At 33.2% G+C, this 17,810-nt stretch overlaps 1 protein-coding gene and 1 pseudogene across 1 annotated transcript; one reads left to right on the top strand and one right to left on the bottom strand.

The window, feature by feature from the left end:
• The first annotated feature begins 4,713 nt into the window (after positions 1-4,713).
• LOC132293231 (uncharacterized) lies at positions 4,714-5,791 on the top strand. Its single transcript, XM_059790609.1, has one exon. The coding sequence runs from the start codon at positions 4,851-4,853 to the stop codon at positions 5,469-5,471; it is 621 nt and encodes a 206-aa protein (XP_059646592.1). The 5' UTR covers positions 4,714-4,850; the 3' UTR covers positions 5,472-5,791.
• Positions 5,792-12,728: 6,937 nt separating this feature from the next.
• On the bottom strand, positions 12,729-17,399 carry LOC132289535 (NDR1/HIN1-like protein 10; annotated as a pseudogene).
• Positions 17,400-17,810: the final 411 nt, after the last annotated feature.

The following is a 17,810-nucleotide window of genomic DNA, read 5'->3' as shown; positions in this document are numbered from 1 at the left end:
CTTCATTTTTTATGGGTAAGTAAGCAATTGTATATATATAAATTAAAGTTATTCACATTCAATCTGTCGTTATTATTTTATTTGTTAATATATATATATATATATATATATATATAATTATTTCTTTTAATCGGTTCATTTGAAAAACGACACTACAGTTATGGTTTTCATAGTTGATAAGTTGGAATAGTTCGTAGAAGTATCGACACAAACTCAAGTGCCTCAAGGCATTTCTGAAGTCCCAAGTTTCATTTGCAGTGAACATGGGCAATTGTTGGATTCTATGGAGAACACGCGATGCATCCACACAATACAGCATATCCATGTTGACAAGTTAAATTTTTAAAAAAAGTAGGCATAGCTAATATAAATACTAATTTATATATATATATATATATTAAACGAGACAATTATAGAATTTTAATTAATTTATAAATTATACTAAAGTTACATAAATTAGAAGATAAAATTGTTTGAATATTAAATAGAACATGTTATATTATATATGGTATTACTAATTTACTATCCAATCTTGTTATTATACTTGTATATATTTTTTTATCATTAGAGGTTCGACACTTGAATGGATGTTCATATTGTTGTTTTCGGCATGGTCATATTTTTGTTTATATAAGATAAAGAGTGTAGGATGTGTTGATTAAGTGTCCAATATTTGTTGATCAAGTGTAGAGATATGTTGACCAAACGTCTAATTTGTGTCAGCCAAGTATTCAAAATAATAAAATTTATTTATAAAAAGTGAACACGATCATAAAATATCGAACAAGCGTCTAGGCGTGTCTCACACAAAATGTCGGAGTCAAACACGGACATGGCACGTCCATGCTTCTTAGGTTATATAAGATACTATGATTTCATTTTGATACTTCTGCAAGAAATGTTTCGCTGTGGCCCAGCTCATACTATCCTGTTTTTGGGCCCAAAGCAATCACAGGTTCTTGTTTCCCTCACTGAATTGGGCCAATTATTATCCAGGCTATGGAATCACTTTTTTTTAAAAAGTCCTTCATTATATATATATTTTGAGCTTAAGGAAAGAAAATAAAAAAATTCAAACAATCAATGTCTTTTTTATTTTACGTTAATATTTTATCCAAATTAACTCCATCTTTTTAGTTTATTTTATATTCCTATATTATCATAAATGTAAGCAAATGATTTTAGATTCAATAATGCGTTTATTACAAGTTTAAAAGTTCGAATAAGGATTCAGATAATCAATAATTTTCTGCTCAACACTCATTCCTTAAAAGTGATTTTTATTTTTTTCATATTTATACTACTAAACAAAATTTAATTATTTACAAAGCTAACACTTCCACTCTCACACAAAGTAACACTCCCAAGTGAGAGTGCTTGCACCATTAACTTGGGCATTAGTGGACCATCTGAAAACCTCATCTATTTATAGGTGTTTTTAGGATGCAAGTTACTAGTAAGATAAACTCTATGTAATTCTCCCCTAATATATCCTAAATATTTAAATCAATATAATATTCTAGACCATTCCACAATCCACACTCTTGTCACATCTAAGTACATATTTCTTTCTAGATGTTTCTTCTAAAGTTGTATAATCTTTATCAGCGGTTAGAGTGCATTGTAACTTGCATTAAAGGTGAATTCTATGAAAAGTGAGACAAGACTGTGAGGAAGGAGGTGTCTATTTTGTGCATTTAAGAACAACGACTAGTGAAGCACAAATTTATTTTATTATTTTAAATAATAAGTGAAATTTAGATAGCAAGCTTAATATGTTGTTGTTTTTTGTTTTTTTTTTTTTCTTGAACTGAAGTCCTGTTGTGATGGCAACGAATAGATTTAGCTAAACCCTATTTTGCCTCCTTAGAGAATTCGTCATACTAATTCCTCTCCTACTTTGAAACGAGTTTCTAATTGGTATATTATCTCCGCCTCTGCTCCAATAGACAAAGTATCGATCTTGCCTTGTGTAGTCCGTTTAATTGCGGGGTGGGGCGAGTTATGCTACTTTTATTATTTTAAAAAATAAAAAAATAAAAAAAATAAAAAAACCTAGCCCAATGTGCTCAAATTTGGCTGATAAATATGCTGGCTCGGCTTTTAAACTACTGAGTAGTGAACATTAATATACTTACTAATGACCCAGCGATACCAAACTCTTACTTCTTAAAGGAAGGTTAGGGGTTCAAGCCTCAGTAGAGACACGAGTGTGTGAGTACCAACTAAAAAAAATATTAATATACTTGCAGCAAAGTAACAAGAGTTTTAAAAATATTATATATATATATATATATATATATATATATATCTAAATTTTAAAGGAACATATATAATCGGGGCAAGGCGGTTTTATCACTAAATTCGCCTCCGCCCCAAATTCGCTTTGGGTTTTTAATTATTTTATCATATCCGTCCCAAACTCATTTAGGGGTTACCAAATCCGCCCCATTAGAGCATCTCCAATGGGGTTGTCATATGAGCTTCCAATTCAAAATATAGCAGGTGGGTTAAAATTGAGCTCTCCAATGGGCTGCTATATTGGCGGTTAAAATTTGCCTTTGCCATTTTTTGTGCTAAATTTAGCAACACAAATAGGCTATTTCTATATTTTGTGCCAAATCTAATAGAAATATATAGGTTTTGAACTTTTAATTACAAAACAAGAATTACAGACTTTGATATATATATATATATATATATATATATATATATATATATATATATATATATATGCACAAAATCAAGAATTACAGACCTCGATTAGTTGATTTAGAAAAAAAATTAAAATGAAATCCATACATACAAGTTAGCAGTTGCAGGGGGGGGGGAGCTTGAGAGTTGAGACAGCGGCTGAAGCTTGCGAACGGCGAACCCGATCTGGAACAACTGGCGATGGAAACTGAAAGATATGGGTTTTGATTTTTTGAGCAATGTGAAATGATATGCCGATATGGGTTTTGATATAGGTAATAGGTTTTAAACTTTGGATTCTTGCAGACAGATAGATAAACTGAAATATATGGGTTTTGAACTTCTGATTCTTGTAGATTTTGTAGTTTGCAGTTGCAGAGAGAGAGAAAGAAGGCAAGTTCTCAGAGTTGAGAACCAGAATAGAGATGGAGGCGATTGGGGAAGCTGAAATGATTTGCCCTAAAAATATTTTTAATAATAATGTAATCAAATATATATAATATATTTATATATATATATAAATTTCTGAAAAAGAAAAAAATATATTAAATAAAAAAATTAATTCACAAATAGTGGTAAAAAAATAATAAAATTTAGTTTGTTTTTTTTTTTTTTTTTTTTTTTTTTTTTCGGTCCTTTTTTGACCAGATATTTTAAATTTTTGCTTCTTTTTAATTAGGTTAAATTTTAGTTTCCTTCTAATGTCTACAACTTGACCTGAAATGTGCCTAATATTAATATTACTGATGCAAATATGAATGGTAGGAATAGCAGTTGAAAAATAATGATAGTTGTGTCAAAAAATAGCATTTGAATGAAATGCACTATTGGAGTAGAATTGTTAAAATATAGTATTTTGACATTATAGCACCTGTCAAAATATAAATTTGACATGTGAAAATGACTTTTAGCATTGGAGATGGTTTTAGGGGTGGGGCGAAAACTTGCCAGGTCGAAGGAAATTGACATCCCTAAAGTCCACCATAAAGTGCTCGTCTGTGCAAGCCCTTTCACCTCTTAAGCCCATATTCTCGATTGAACTGGCCCTCTCTTGAGGCCGTCGGTGTTCGTGTAGCTTTCTTAGGCCTGAAATTGCATGACCCATACCCACGGAAATTGGCCTTATGGTTGAGTGCTAAAATAAGAAAGTGATGGATAATAGAGGCCCATGTACAGGCCTGATCATCCTTATCGCCAATCGATCCACGTCACCACAACGACATCTTCTAAGATTATGACGTTAAACTATTTCTAGGTCTATTGCTTATCGGTTTGGTAGGTCAAGGTCGTCACATGATTTAAAACTCTTTTTTGTCCGTTAAATCACATGATTTAAAACTTTATAATCATGCTACACTATCATATGATGTGTCATGCGTGTAAATGTGTAATTATCAATTTATTATTTTAATAAAAAGTCAGTCTAATTGGAAATCCATCACTATATTCAAATGATATCCTAAGAGAAAGAGCAACCTATAAGACGAAATATAAATACACTACTGCATCAGTAAAATTGATATGTCAAGGTCTTGGTCCCATTGGAGTTTATAATATATTAATGAATGAGATAAGAAAATAAAAATAACAAATGTATAATATATGAAGTTTTTAGAAATCTATATGCATCCATAAAATATTTTACTTTCACATATATGATAATTAATCATATCGAGCCAATGTCGTATTTGGTCTCCTAACACCAGCTATCATACTTGCATTTATTCTATTTATCAAAATAATTCGTGGACTTTAATATTATGTTAAATTTCATTTATATTTTTTTAAAAAATAAATTGTCATAAATACATCATAAACTCCCCTCCTTTCCGGCTAATCATTTCAAATTTAAAAAAAAAAAAGAGTAAAAAGAAAAAGCACTCCACGTCAGTACACCTTGATGTCCACGTCACACTTTACCTCCTCCCACATTTCCCAGAAAATTTTCCTCATTAATATATCCGTTAGTTTACAACCGGCAACCGGGTAGACCACATACCTATCAGCATCAAAGTCTCTCGTCCACTCCCCAACTTTCCAGCAAACCACCGGTTAACCTTCCCCACTCAGACCAAGTCCAATTTCTAGGATAGTATTATTGTTGTTTACCATCATCCGATAGTGGTAACCACCGTATTTGCTGTTATTGTTGAGACATGAGTGGTCTAAGCAAGCTCGGGATAGCTCTGTCCATAGTCTTCGCGTTCTCGCTCGTGGCCCTCGTCGCCGAGCTCTTCTACGTCCTCTGGCGTCGCCGTGTCTTCCGCCGCAACAACTTTCCCGTCCACGGCGGCGACCACGGCAGCGATTCATTCTCAACTAATCCCTCTAATTCCAAGGAGCTCCTCTACTTCTTCTGCTGGAAAAGCCAGTCTCGGGTCGAACCAGATGGAGCTCCCACCCGCGGCGGCTCAGATGGGTATTCGCCGGATGATCCGGCGGAGATAGTTGATATACTGAAGCTGCAGGGGTTGTACGGGCCGTCGAGGGTTTTGTTTACTATCAAGGAGGAAGAGAGAGAAGATGTAGAGTCCGAGAAGTCTCTGTCTTCTACTGAGAAGGGTCACAATAAGACTAAGAGTATTCTGTTTGAGGAGTGTTTACGGTCCGCCGGCGGAGAATCGCCGGAGGTGGCCGTGAGGATTGACGACGTTGGTGAAGAGATGACGCCGTTTTCGACACCTTGTGCTTCGCCCTTGTATTACACTCCGGCGGCTTCTCCTTCTCGCGAGGTTGAAAGCGGCGCCGGAAATCTGACACACTCGCCGGGGAATTGAAATAGAAGCTAAAAGGACGCTGTAGTTTGCTAGCTTAAAGTTTCACCATCATTTTACAATGGTGGCCGGAAATACTGTCGGCCGGTGGAACTTGGTGTACGTTATATATATTGGGATGTGTTAATTTTGGGTGACATTAGTGTTGGATTTGACGTTTAACCCCCTCCCATTTATCAGTGTGCCTTTTTGTGGTTGGTCATTTACTAACGCATAGTGTGTAACTGTGTACGATCACATTTAGTGTTACTGCTACAATTATGGCCACATAAAGAGATGGTTGCAGGAAATTTTTTAGTCCGTATATATTTTCAAACCGTGAATTTTTTGTTCAAATTCGAATTAGAGTCTTACAGGATTGAACCAGTCCAGACTGAGCTGTTATAATATGCATATGTGTGTATATATATATATATGTTATATATAACTATACTTGTATATTACATTTAGACGCGTACAAAGACACAGAAAACAATAGGGCTATCACTTACAAGAAATTTTAGCACAACGATCAAAGGTGAGTCAATATTCATCACTATTTAATTTTTTTATTTATTTGCTTTTTGTCTACTATCTCATTTTTTTTCTTTCTCACATTGTCTCATTCATTTATTAATTCTTATTGTCGCGAGATCCAGTTATTGATTTATCTCTTTCACGAAACTTTCAAAGTTCGGTCATCGTCAACGATCTTTTATCGTTACCATCGGTGACATCCTTTCTTCCACTCTCTCCCCTTCTCTCTCACTTTCAGTTTACAATTTTTGAGTCTCATAACGTGATTGCGCTTCAATCACAACAAACAACGATAACAAATCAAATTTCTTAGTTTTTAACTACGAATTTGTCATCATTTCAGTTTTAGCAACATTCAACCATATTTTAATTTTTAAGATTTAACTTTTAGATCTATTTCATCCACTTTTCCCTTTCTATTTTAGTCTTGGATTCAGAAATATGAATGCTTTTTATTTTTGTTGAATATACAATTTAAGGGCAAAAAGATATGGAAAAAGAATTCAACTAGAACCAAACCGAATGAAACTATTTTTTCACAGTTTGGGCTGGTTCAGTTCCATAATTCAAATGGTCTGGTCCAATTTCAGATTCTTTGGAATTGTTGGGACAGTTTGATTCCAAAAATCCTTAAAACCGGACCAAATCGGACCGCTTGAACCCCTACTTCTATTTCCAAAGCATATGAGTGGGATCTTATAATTATATAACCCTGAAATTAAGTAAAGAATGTTGATTAATTTAGTGCTTAATGGAGTCACGCCTAATCATCATTATGATTCACAAAATTGTGCCAAATGATTTAGTTGCTTTCGCTAGTGGTAGATGTCACGTTGCTTTCTGTCTATAGTTTTTATGTACATCATCACCACCTTAATTTCATATATAAATGGAGTTGGCACTATACATATAACTTAGCTATGTATAGACAAAATAAAAGTACATGTAAGTAAGTACGTAAGTAAGTACTCAATTTAACCAAAATTAGTGCAAAACAAACATCCCGTTTAAGATTTTTTAATTATTTATTTATGTATTTATTTTGTAGAGAAAAAGAATTTAATAGTTAGCACTAACTCATTTATAAATTAATTTTCTATTGTAGATTTGGGCAACAAGGCCGAAGAATACAGTAAATAAAATAGAAAATTTATAACCATTATTGGGCTGTACCCAATTAGGAACCCGGAGAAATTGCCCACAAAATTGGGACGACTAAAGTTGAAAGTTCCAATGCCATTGGGAATCTGTAAGCGCTTAGACCCAGTCTGCTACATGATTCCTATCACTTCAGTCTTCAGCTACGCTCCATTGCCTCTATAGGTTGTGGATGTTGGGCATGCTATTTTGTAATGTTGCTTGTTAATATCAGGGTAATTTACAATGACATTTCTTTGGTTTGTCCTGTTGACAATCATTTTAAGAGTTAGCTTATTATTTTAAGTGATACATCCCTGTCAAATGCGGAATCCAAACAGATTCTCTCCACCCAACCCTTGGATCATGACAAAGCCTCTCCAAATTTCACTGACGACGACCGCCACCATTGATCGTCGGCGATAATCAAATCGACGGCGATGATCCTGACGTCTAGGCTGAGGAGTGAGACAGTACCTTTTCTTCGCCCTATGCTCGGCTTTGCTCCTCCCATATGTGTGTCAATATATACTATTACGAGCAGTGTTGGTATGTACGGTTATATATATATATATATATAACCACACACATCAACAGATATATACTAGGAATCGAAGCTTTATTTTTTCAATTCAATTACATACACAGACATATATATCTGTTGATGTGTGTGGTTATATATATATATATATATATATATATATATAGATAGATCCAGAAAATTATGTGCGAGGGGACGATCTTTAATAATATTAAGACTAAAAAAAAATTCAAACTATAGAATGGGAGCAATAATGGAATTTTTTTGTAAGTTCAGTGGGGTAGTATTAAAATTTTATAGGTATGTAATCCAAATATAGAAAAAAAAAAAATTCTGATATTGTGCACTGATTTGTAGTGTTAGTAGTAGATTTGTTTTATTTAGTTTATACTTTATTTATTTTATTTTAATCTTTACTTAAAGGGGCTTAAATCCTCAATTTTTTATTTAAAAATTACCACTAAACTACCAACCAGTGCACTTTGTTGGTCCAATTATGAGATGGTAGATTTTGACGGCGAAGATTAAGGCTAAGAGTATTCTGTTTGACGAGTGTTTACGGGCGGAGGTCGGCGAAGAGTTGCCGGAGGTGGTGATGAAGATTGACGACGTTGGTGAAGACACGACGCCGTTTTCGACGCCTTGTGCTTCCCCCTTGTATTACACTCCGGCAGCTTCTCATTCTCGCGAGGTTGAAAGCCGCGCCGGAAATCTGACTCTGTCGTTTTTTAACTTTTTCACCATCGTTTTATAGTGGTGGCCGGAAATATTGTCCGCCGGACGGTGAAACTTGGTGTACGGTTGTATGTGGTTGGATTTGACGTTTAATTTCCCATATGTCAGTGGCTCTTAGTGGTTGGGCATTACTAACGTATAGTGTACGATCACATTTACTGTTTTTGGTACAATTATGGCAATGGCCACATAAAGAGAAGTTTTCAGATTTTCAAACCCCTTATAATTTCAAAGCATATGAGTGGACCTTATAATTAATTATATAACCCCTAAAAGAAAAGAATGTTGATTAATTTACTCCCTAAAGAGAGGTTGTTCATGAGTAATAATGAGTCACGCCTAATCAGTAATCATCATTATCCATCCAATTGCAAATTAAGTATCACCAGGGACAGGGTCAGGATTGCAAAGTATGGAAGACTAAAAATAATTAAATCTATGATTGTTTAATGTGTCATCCATATTTTAAATATATAATTATCATGCATCAGTTATTTAATTAAACCTAATAATTTACAACCTTCTAACACATTTACACATTTTCACAGTAAAAAAATCCATTGAAGTTTGTTTCATACAAGTATTAAAATAAATAACTACAAAAATAAAAGATATATATGTTCCTTATCAATAAATTCACATTAGAAAGTAAGACCTGTGTGCTCCGCCCCTGACTAGTTATTAATCCATTATATAGTAAATTACCCAATTTAATAAGAAATTATCAAGTCATCAACAAAGTCCATTTTTTATTATTATTATTATTTTTTTTACAAAAATAAAATTTAATATTTCACTGGATTAACAATAGTAATCCATAATATCCATCCATCTATGCCTTAGTGCCTTACACATGGAGAGTTTAGGTTTTCTTCGATAGACTAACAATGTATTTGATTTTCTGGGCTGGGTCCTATTATATTTTATTATGATTTATTTTGTGATTGGGCATGGCTATGGTTTGTGGGCTTGATCATATTTAAGATTTGACCTTTGTAAATTTTATAACTCTTTTCAGTTATAGAAATACTATGGATTGGGTTGGGCTGATAGGAAGAGGAAAAATAGTACATGGGCTTATAGGAACAATAGTACTAATTTTTTTTTTCAATTGGATCTGGGCTATAGCCCAGATTAGCCCATTACTAGTTCCTCTCTTGAGTATCACAAAACTGTGCCAAATGATTTAGACGCTTTCACAAATGGCAGATGGCATTGCTCTCTCTGGTCTTTATATATAATCTTCGTATATAAATGGTGTTGGCCCTATATATATATATATATATATATATATAACTTATAGAACAAAAAAAAGTGTCCCCAAATAAAAAAAACAAATCGAAGTACATGTACCAGGGTTTGAGTATAAAAGTACTAAATTTAACCAAAATTAGTGCAAAGAGTAGTTTGTTTACTATTTTCACCTGCTACCATCCCACGTAACAGAGTGGATAATAAGATTTTTTTTTTTTGAAAAAAATAAATTTAACCAATGACACTAACTCATTATAAGATTATTTGCTTCACTAATATGATATATGGATAAAATCACATAATCCTCTTTTATTTTTAAATTGGTGTAAAAAACTTCCATTAAAATGAAACACCCTTCTAAACTAAAAATATCTTATCACATTGTCTCTATATTCGTGACCTACATTTAATTAAGTGTGTGATTCAATATAGGTTATGAAGTGTGGATTTGGGTAGCAAGCCGAAAGAAATAATAAAATAGAAAAAGAAAAATGATAAAAGAATCGAACTAAACAATCGAATAAAAAGTTAAACTTAACGTGGCTCAGCCATGTCAGATTATTTTTGAAAAACAAAACTCCTATCTCTTCCCTTCTCTTTCCTCTCTTCCTCTAATTTTCGATTTTTCTTTTGTATTCAATTTTATCTTTGATTTTGGTTTTGTTTTACTTTTTGATTTCGCAAAATTGAAGATAAAATAAAAAAAATTAAATTTCTTCATGTTTTGTAAATACAGAAGCACAAAATCAAAACAGAACAAAAAAGTAAAAAAATAAAATAAAATAAAATAAAGGCTACAACTTTTGTTTCTTTCCTTCAGATTTTGCATCATAAAAATCAAACAAAAACTTTGAGAAGATTCATTATTTCTCTTCTCTGGGTTAGTTTTTATTTTATTTATTTATTTATTTATTTATTTATTCCGCAAGAGATTAATGTGTTTTGTAATGGCAACTCTTGTGTGGATATTTGCTTACAAAAAAAAAAAAATCTTTTGCATATTTTTCATCTGGGATTGGAAAGATTTATTCTTGGAAGATTTATGAATAGTGAAAAGTAAGTGATGTTGAAAAAGGAACGAGAATAAAGAATTTTGGATCTTGTCTCTACAATACTTTGGATATGTGCATATCAAGAGAGGGGATGTATAAGAAGAATTGGTGAAAGCCAGACACAGAGAGGAGGAGAGAGAAAAATGAAAAATTGGGAGAGAAAAAATTGATAAGGAGTTAGGTAATAAAATTATTTGACGTGGACAAAGCCATGTAAGATTCGGTGTTTATTTCCATAGAAACCTTCGGTTTTTTTCTATCACTGCTCATAGAAAAAATATAACCTTTACCCAATTAGGAACCCGAAGAAATGTCAATAAAATTGGGACCTTATCAAGGACTAACTTAGAAGTTAGAAGTAGCACCACTCAGGTCAGTTTGGTTGGAAAGAATTCGAAGGAAAAGAAAAGAAAAGAAAGGTAACGGAGGGAGATAGGATTTTGTGTTTAGTGTAAAATACGAAAAGAAAAGAAAGAAACAGAGAAAAACGGATGAATTAATGAGGTAGCAACATCAGATTTTGTTATCCTCTCAAAATTGGGAGGACACGGAGGGGAAAGGCGACATGTTCCTCTCAATATTGCCCATGTATTTACAGAACACAACCTTAAAATTGCAAATGTGTCTTCAGCATCTTTACCCATACAATCAGCAATTTCAAGATGGCAGGAAGCAAAAGGCCTGATTGGTTCTAACAGAAAACTGTTCTCAAAGAACAATTTTTTATAGTTATATAAAAATATGTATTTTTATAACTGAGTTTTTAAAAACAGTTTTGACAACTGAATAATGCAGAGTTATTATACAGTTTTTTGTTTTTTGTTTTTTATCACAAAAAATTGTTTCGAAAGTTACAAATCAAACAGGTTTAAAGGCGTGAAACAAATGGATGAGATTATTCTTTTTCTTCAATTCAACCCATTCGAATCTTCACTTTGAAGAAGGCAAGAAACTAATGACGCTGGTTTCTCTTGCCCATGGTTGACCTTATCATTCTTGTAAATCAAACTATATTGCTTCTATAGTGGGGGTGCTCTCTGTTTTTAGTGGTTTGTTAGATAAGTTTTTCGGCGTACGTCTCCATGAGTTACAGTACTCCTTTTTATTTTCTATGTATGTGGGGGTTCTTCAATGCATGTTGAAATATATATATAATATTTACATCTTTCATTGATAATGTAAAATATATAAAGCTATATGTCTAACTGAATGTGCCCATTATGTTTTTCCATGGTCTCCTGTAATTAACCTTTTTTTTTTTTTTTTGTCAATTACATGCTTGAAAGTTGCTATTTTTGTTGTAGATATGTATTTTTTTTTTTTTCTAATACTTTGGCACAAATAAATATTTGGATAAGCATTCTTGTATATATATGATGAGAAATTCATATATTTTAAAATTCATTTTGACAGCTGTCTTTTATTTTGTAATAAAAAAATCACAAGGTCCGAACTCTTTACTTTCCAATTAATTAGGAGCTTAAAAAAATGATTTATTCTTATGAGGACCAAAGACAATCCTAGTAATGAAAATTTTAATTCTTGCCACAAGCAAGGGGAAATTATAATGTTTTAAGAGAAAACATTGGACTTGAGAATGTTGTTATCTTGCATAATACACTCTTGAACATGGTTTTTATTTTATTTTTTTATTTTATATATATGTGCCAATCTTATAAGTTTATAGTTTCTGAAATTCTGATTGTTTTTTGTTTTATTAAGTTTCGTGTTAAAATTAAGAGGTGTGTGACTGTGTGTACTGTGCAAGTTTACAATACTACTTTTCGATATCAAAATCTGGGAAATATTTAATAAATGCTATGAAAAAATAAATATTTTATGTTGATGTCTTCAATTGGCTTAGACATGGAACAATTATCCAAATATAGCATGATTAGCTGCCAGTTAGTGTCATGCTAAAAAAATTGCATACTTTAACTTATAAATTTGTCTCTTAGAATGAAAAAGAGTACAGTAATAAATTTATTAAAATAATTTCATTTTCTTTTTTTCTTCAAATATGATTATTATATATATATATATATTTTATTAATTAATCAAACACTTTCTGAGGTAAAAATTATCTTTATTTTTCCTTTTTGTTAGTTTTTATTAATTAATCAAACACTATCAGAGGTTAAAACTATCCTTTATTTTTCTTTCCTTTCTTTTCCTACATAACTAATATTTTTCTTTCTTTTCTTTTCCATATAAACGCAGCTTCAGTGTCCTCCATTGCAGATGATCCATCCCTTGGTCTCTGACATAGAGCAAACGTTACGTTCTAATTTGGGTTGGGCTTTTGTTTTTGTTAGTGGTGGCTGCCTTGCAAGCAGGGAGTGTTTTGGGCCCAATTTATTTTTGGGCCATTTTGTGTATACATGTTTACAATTTATATATATTTGCTCTACCAACTGCGGTTGCAATAGAAGCAAAGCCCAAATAAGAAGTTACTCGCATGAAAAAAAAAAATAAATAAATAAATAAAAATAAGGAAAATAAATAAATAAATAGTTAATGATACAATTAATCAATGAATTATGACTTAACAAATCACAAAAAGGAAAAATTACACTACTTATATACAACACTATAGCGCAAATAAAATAAAATGAACGAACCATAAAATCCAGGACTGTCATGGTTATATTTCCAATATCAATTTCTTTGTGAGAGCTGCACATAATTTTTGGGGGAGCTGGAAGCAGGACATTACATTACATACGTTGAGAACTTGAGAGAGCACTAAATATAACATAATACACATAAATATCTCCAACATCAATGCCGTTGAGCAAAAAAATAAAATAAAAAACATAATCCATATATAGAGATCAACCATGCAAGAGTATTGATCCAAAAAAGAGGGAATAATTTTTCTTTGTCATTAACAAAAACACACAACAAACGAGTGCACTTTGTAGTCTCAAAAGTAGCAGACAATATTGTGCCATTAGAAAAGCAATGGAACCTTCAAGTGACACTTAATCACGGGTTTCATCATTGGAATATCGATCGCCATCTTGTACTTAATCTGAAGATAGAGTTTCACACCAATATGGTATATATTCCAGAACTTTTATCCGAATTGTATTCAGCAAGCTTCGAACTTCCAAGCAATATCATATTATGTCCTTTAAACACCGGACTCAACGTGCTGTTCTTCTTGTGACCCTGATAAAATGGTGTCATGGTCACGACGTCAAACCTCTTGTCCTCGTAGTAAGCCCTAGCTTCGATGCGCTTGTAGTTTTTGCAGACGTGCTTGTTAGGGTTGTTGATGGTTATATTCAGTGCGAGGTTGTAGTTGAGGGTGTTGGTGGTGGTGGAGAGGTTGAAATTGGTGAGCTTAGCGTCGGTGACATCAAACTTGACCTTGGTTGGTCGGACAATGGCAAAGTAGATTATGAAGGTGAAGGCGAGGGTGACGATCGATTAGAGTACAGAACCATTTGCAAAGGATGACACAAGAAGTTGCCGCATATGGATTTAGCCATGGTTTGGAGAGAGAGAGAGATATATAGAGGTTTGTGTGTGGAATGCTATAGGTGTATATGAGAGCAAGCTAGTAATATTTATATATAGAGAGAGAGAGGATTAGTGATATATATATATATATATATATATATATATTGTTGGGATGGGATGGGAGTAGTGAAATTGGTGTAGAATTGGAAATGTGCAATGTGCAACAATTTAATTTTTATATACTGTGATTTATGTAATGCAGATCTAAAGTAAAAGTATATACTATAATTTATAAATTAAAAGGATTCCTCGGTGCATATTGTCAATGCTTATTGTCAATGCAGATCTAGGTACTGGGATTAGTTACCTAAAGACTATAATTAAGGTCATGAGTAGTTTATTAATATTAGGAGGAATCAACATCAACCCCACGGGCCATGGCAATGGTTGGTGTACTGGTCGTATATTCTTATTAAATAGGGACGAGGTCAGAAAAGTCACAAAAGATATATGGTAGTTTTGATGAAAGATTGAATCACACGCAAAACTTTAATTTTTTATTCAAATAATAATAATAATAATAAGGAAGAAGAGGTAGACATGTTCAAATTTTAATAGTGATGAAAATTTCACCGGCATCTCTAAAATTCTCTTCATCTTTTCATCATCACTCTTCTTTGATGCAACGTTTTTTAAACTCTCTAAAATCTGATCTGATTTAGAATTGTTGCACATTGCCAAAGGAACATTCTCCAAAGGCATTGAGTAACACTAAACAACTGAGTACTACAAAGCATATTGCTGAGGCAGCGAGGTAAAACAACAAAGAACTATTACCATGATAGAAGGTAGACCAGCGAGGGCGAATCCATGAATTGTAAATGGGGGGCTAATATTAAACAAGGGGGAATTGGGGATCGAAAGATTAAAGAGTTGAATTTTTTTAGAGGAAATATGGTTAGACTTTAGAGGGAGAGAATAAGTGAGCTCTCTAATTTGTTCAAAATTAGAAATTTAGGAGTTGTCTGTGCTTTGGCTTAGTGATTGTTTAGAACTTGTTTGGCTTGGGCCTATTTGGTTGGGCCTTTGTTTTAAAATTGTAACTTAGATATTAGGTTTGTTTAGATGGGTTAAAATTGGGGGGCTAATACTACTACTAATTTTTTATTTTTCAAAACATTGGGCTAAATATAACTATACAAAAAATTTTTTTTTTTTTTTTTTTGGTTGGGGGGTGGGGTGGGCGGGCTTGAGTCCACCCAAGGCCCTCCTTGGATCCGCCACTGTAGACCAGACTTGTTGTATCAAGGCACACTATGCATACTTCAACCAAGGAGAATCAGCCATACTTGCTCAATAAGATTGCTTCAAGCAAAGGATATTCCATTAAATCAAATAAGAGGATTGTCCATTTGCAAGTGAACAACCTTGCATAAAAAGCTGGTTCATATCCTGCACAGATCTCACCAACCTTAAGTCTGCCCCATTCTTTAGTTTGAGAGAAGTAAACGTAGCTCGGATACAGTTCTTAATGAGGTGGATAATGTGGTGAGCTGAAGAGGCTTTGTTCTTGAATGCCCTCGAGTTCCTCTCTTGCCATATGAAGTAAATAGCTGCTGAGAAAAGGAGTTTGTGCGTAATTTAGACTCAACATCAAGATCTTTATTGTAGGTTGGCACCAAGGGCAAACACCATCATAAAGCATCCTATTTCAAATACTAATTTAGAGGAAATGTTGGAAAGTATGCATTTTTTTTCTAGGGTAGATGTCACATTGCTTTCTCTCTAGTCTCTTTATATATCATCAAGACAGGGCGGAGCCAGTGTGTGCCCCTCATGGCCTGACCCCACCCACTATAAAATATAGTAATTTTTATTTTAATTTGTACATTTATAAGAAAGTTTCTATATAATGCCCTCCCCTAAAATTTTAAATTTCTAAAATTTTCTTTCATTTTTCTTTTGCTCTTAATATTCTTTTGATTTCCTTAAAAAAAAAGTTCAATTTTCCTTCTTTACTCAACTCCTATTTTTTTTTTCCTTTCAAATTTCTCATTTTTCTTCTTCTTCTTAATTTTTTTTTGGCCCCCTGCTTCTTAACATTCTTCTTTTTGCATTTAAGAATAATGTATACAGTATGTAATTTTATTTATTTATTCGTTCTTCTTATATAAATTATATATATATATATATATATATATATATATATATATATATATTTTTAACACTGCGTCCCCTCTGAATTAAAATCCTAGCTCCGCCCTGTCATCAACACCTTAATTTCATATATAAGCGGAGTTGGCACTGTATATATATATAACTTAGCTACGTGTAGATAAAAATAAAAAAAATAAAAAAAATAAAAAAAAAAAAAAACCGTCAAAAAATTCGAAGTAGTACTCAATTTTACCAAAATTAGTGGGAGAGAGATCGAGTTGTTTATTTAAAATTCCACCTGAAAAATTAATTTAACCATTAGCACTAACTCATTATAAGATGGCTTGTTTCACTAATATTATATATATGTATATATATATATATTTATCTTCTCGAGTGAGACTCAAACCTAGCTTCTATTTTTTACTTTGATTTCAAAGAAGAAGGAATACCACCACATGAAAGGCCCAATTAGGAACCCCTAAGAAATTGCCCATAAAATTGGGCCCTCACCAATGCCGGTGGAACTCTGGAAACGATTAGGGTCAGTCTGCTATCCCAACAATACGCATGATTTCTTATCTATTCAGGCTTCTGCGACGATCTTAAAGTCAACTAAATACAATGACCACAGGGAAAATGAATACCAACCAATAAGTATAAATTAATCATACAATCTAGCTAGGACTGTCATGATAGGAAATATATAAGATGATACATATATCTCCAAATTTTATTATATTTTATTTTTTAAATTGATAAAAAATACACACTCACAATGTTCCTAATGAGGCTTAAACCCTCAATTTTCTATTTTAGAAATACCACTAAATTATGGTCTTTGTTGAGAAAGAAGAAATTGGCAGCATATAAACTACTAGCAGACATTGTGGCATTAGAAAGCAATGGAACCTTCAAGCCACACTTAATCTGGGGCTCAAACGTGTGCGAAGGCTCGATCACACCCATCTTGAACTTAATCTGAAGATAGAACGTCACTTCAATGTTGTATATTCCACAACTTTTATACCATTTATATTGAGAAAGCTCCGAACTTCCAAGCATTACCATTTTCTGTCCTTTAAACACCGGACTCTAACGTGTTGTTCTTCTTGTGACCCTGATAAAATGGTTTCGTGGTCACCGCATCGAACCTATGGTTCAAGTAGTAAGCTCTAGCTTGGATGCGTTTGTATTTTATGCCGACGCGCTTGCTAGGGTTACTGATGGTCATGTTGACTGCCAGGTCGTAGTAGAGGGTGTTGGAGGTGGTGGAGAAGTTGAAGTCGGTGAGCGTAGCGTCCGTGACGTGGAACTTGAGCTTGGTTGGTCCGATTATGAGATAGTAGATTATGACGCCGAAGATGAGGCTGACGATTAGGTTACAGAACCATTTGCAAAGGATGACCAAGCAATCGCCCATTATGGAGCGCTGACGGGGGTGGCGATAGGTCAAGAGGGGTTGTTCAGCATCAGCCATGG

This window comes from Cornus florida, unplaced genomic scaffold (assembly GCF_030987335.1).
Source record: "Cornus florida cultivar Cherokee Brave unplaced genomic scaffold, ASM3098733v1 CherokeeBrave_3.0.0_Hap2_Chr02, whole genome shotgun sequence".
Classification (NCBI taxonomy): Eukaryota; Viridiplantae; Streptophyta; class Magnoliopsida; order Cornales; family Cornaceae; genus Cornus; species Cornus florida.
The sequence above is the reverse complement of the archived record's forward strand: the minus strand, read 5'-3'. Positions and strand labels throughout refer to the sequence as shown.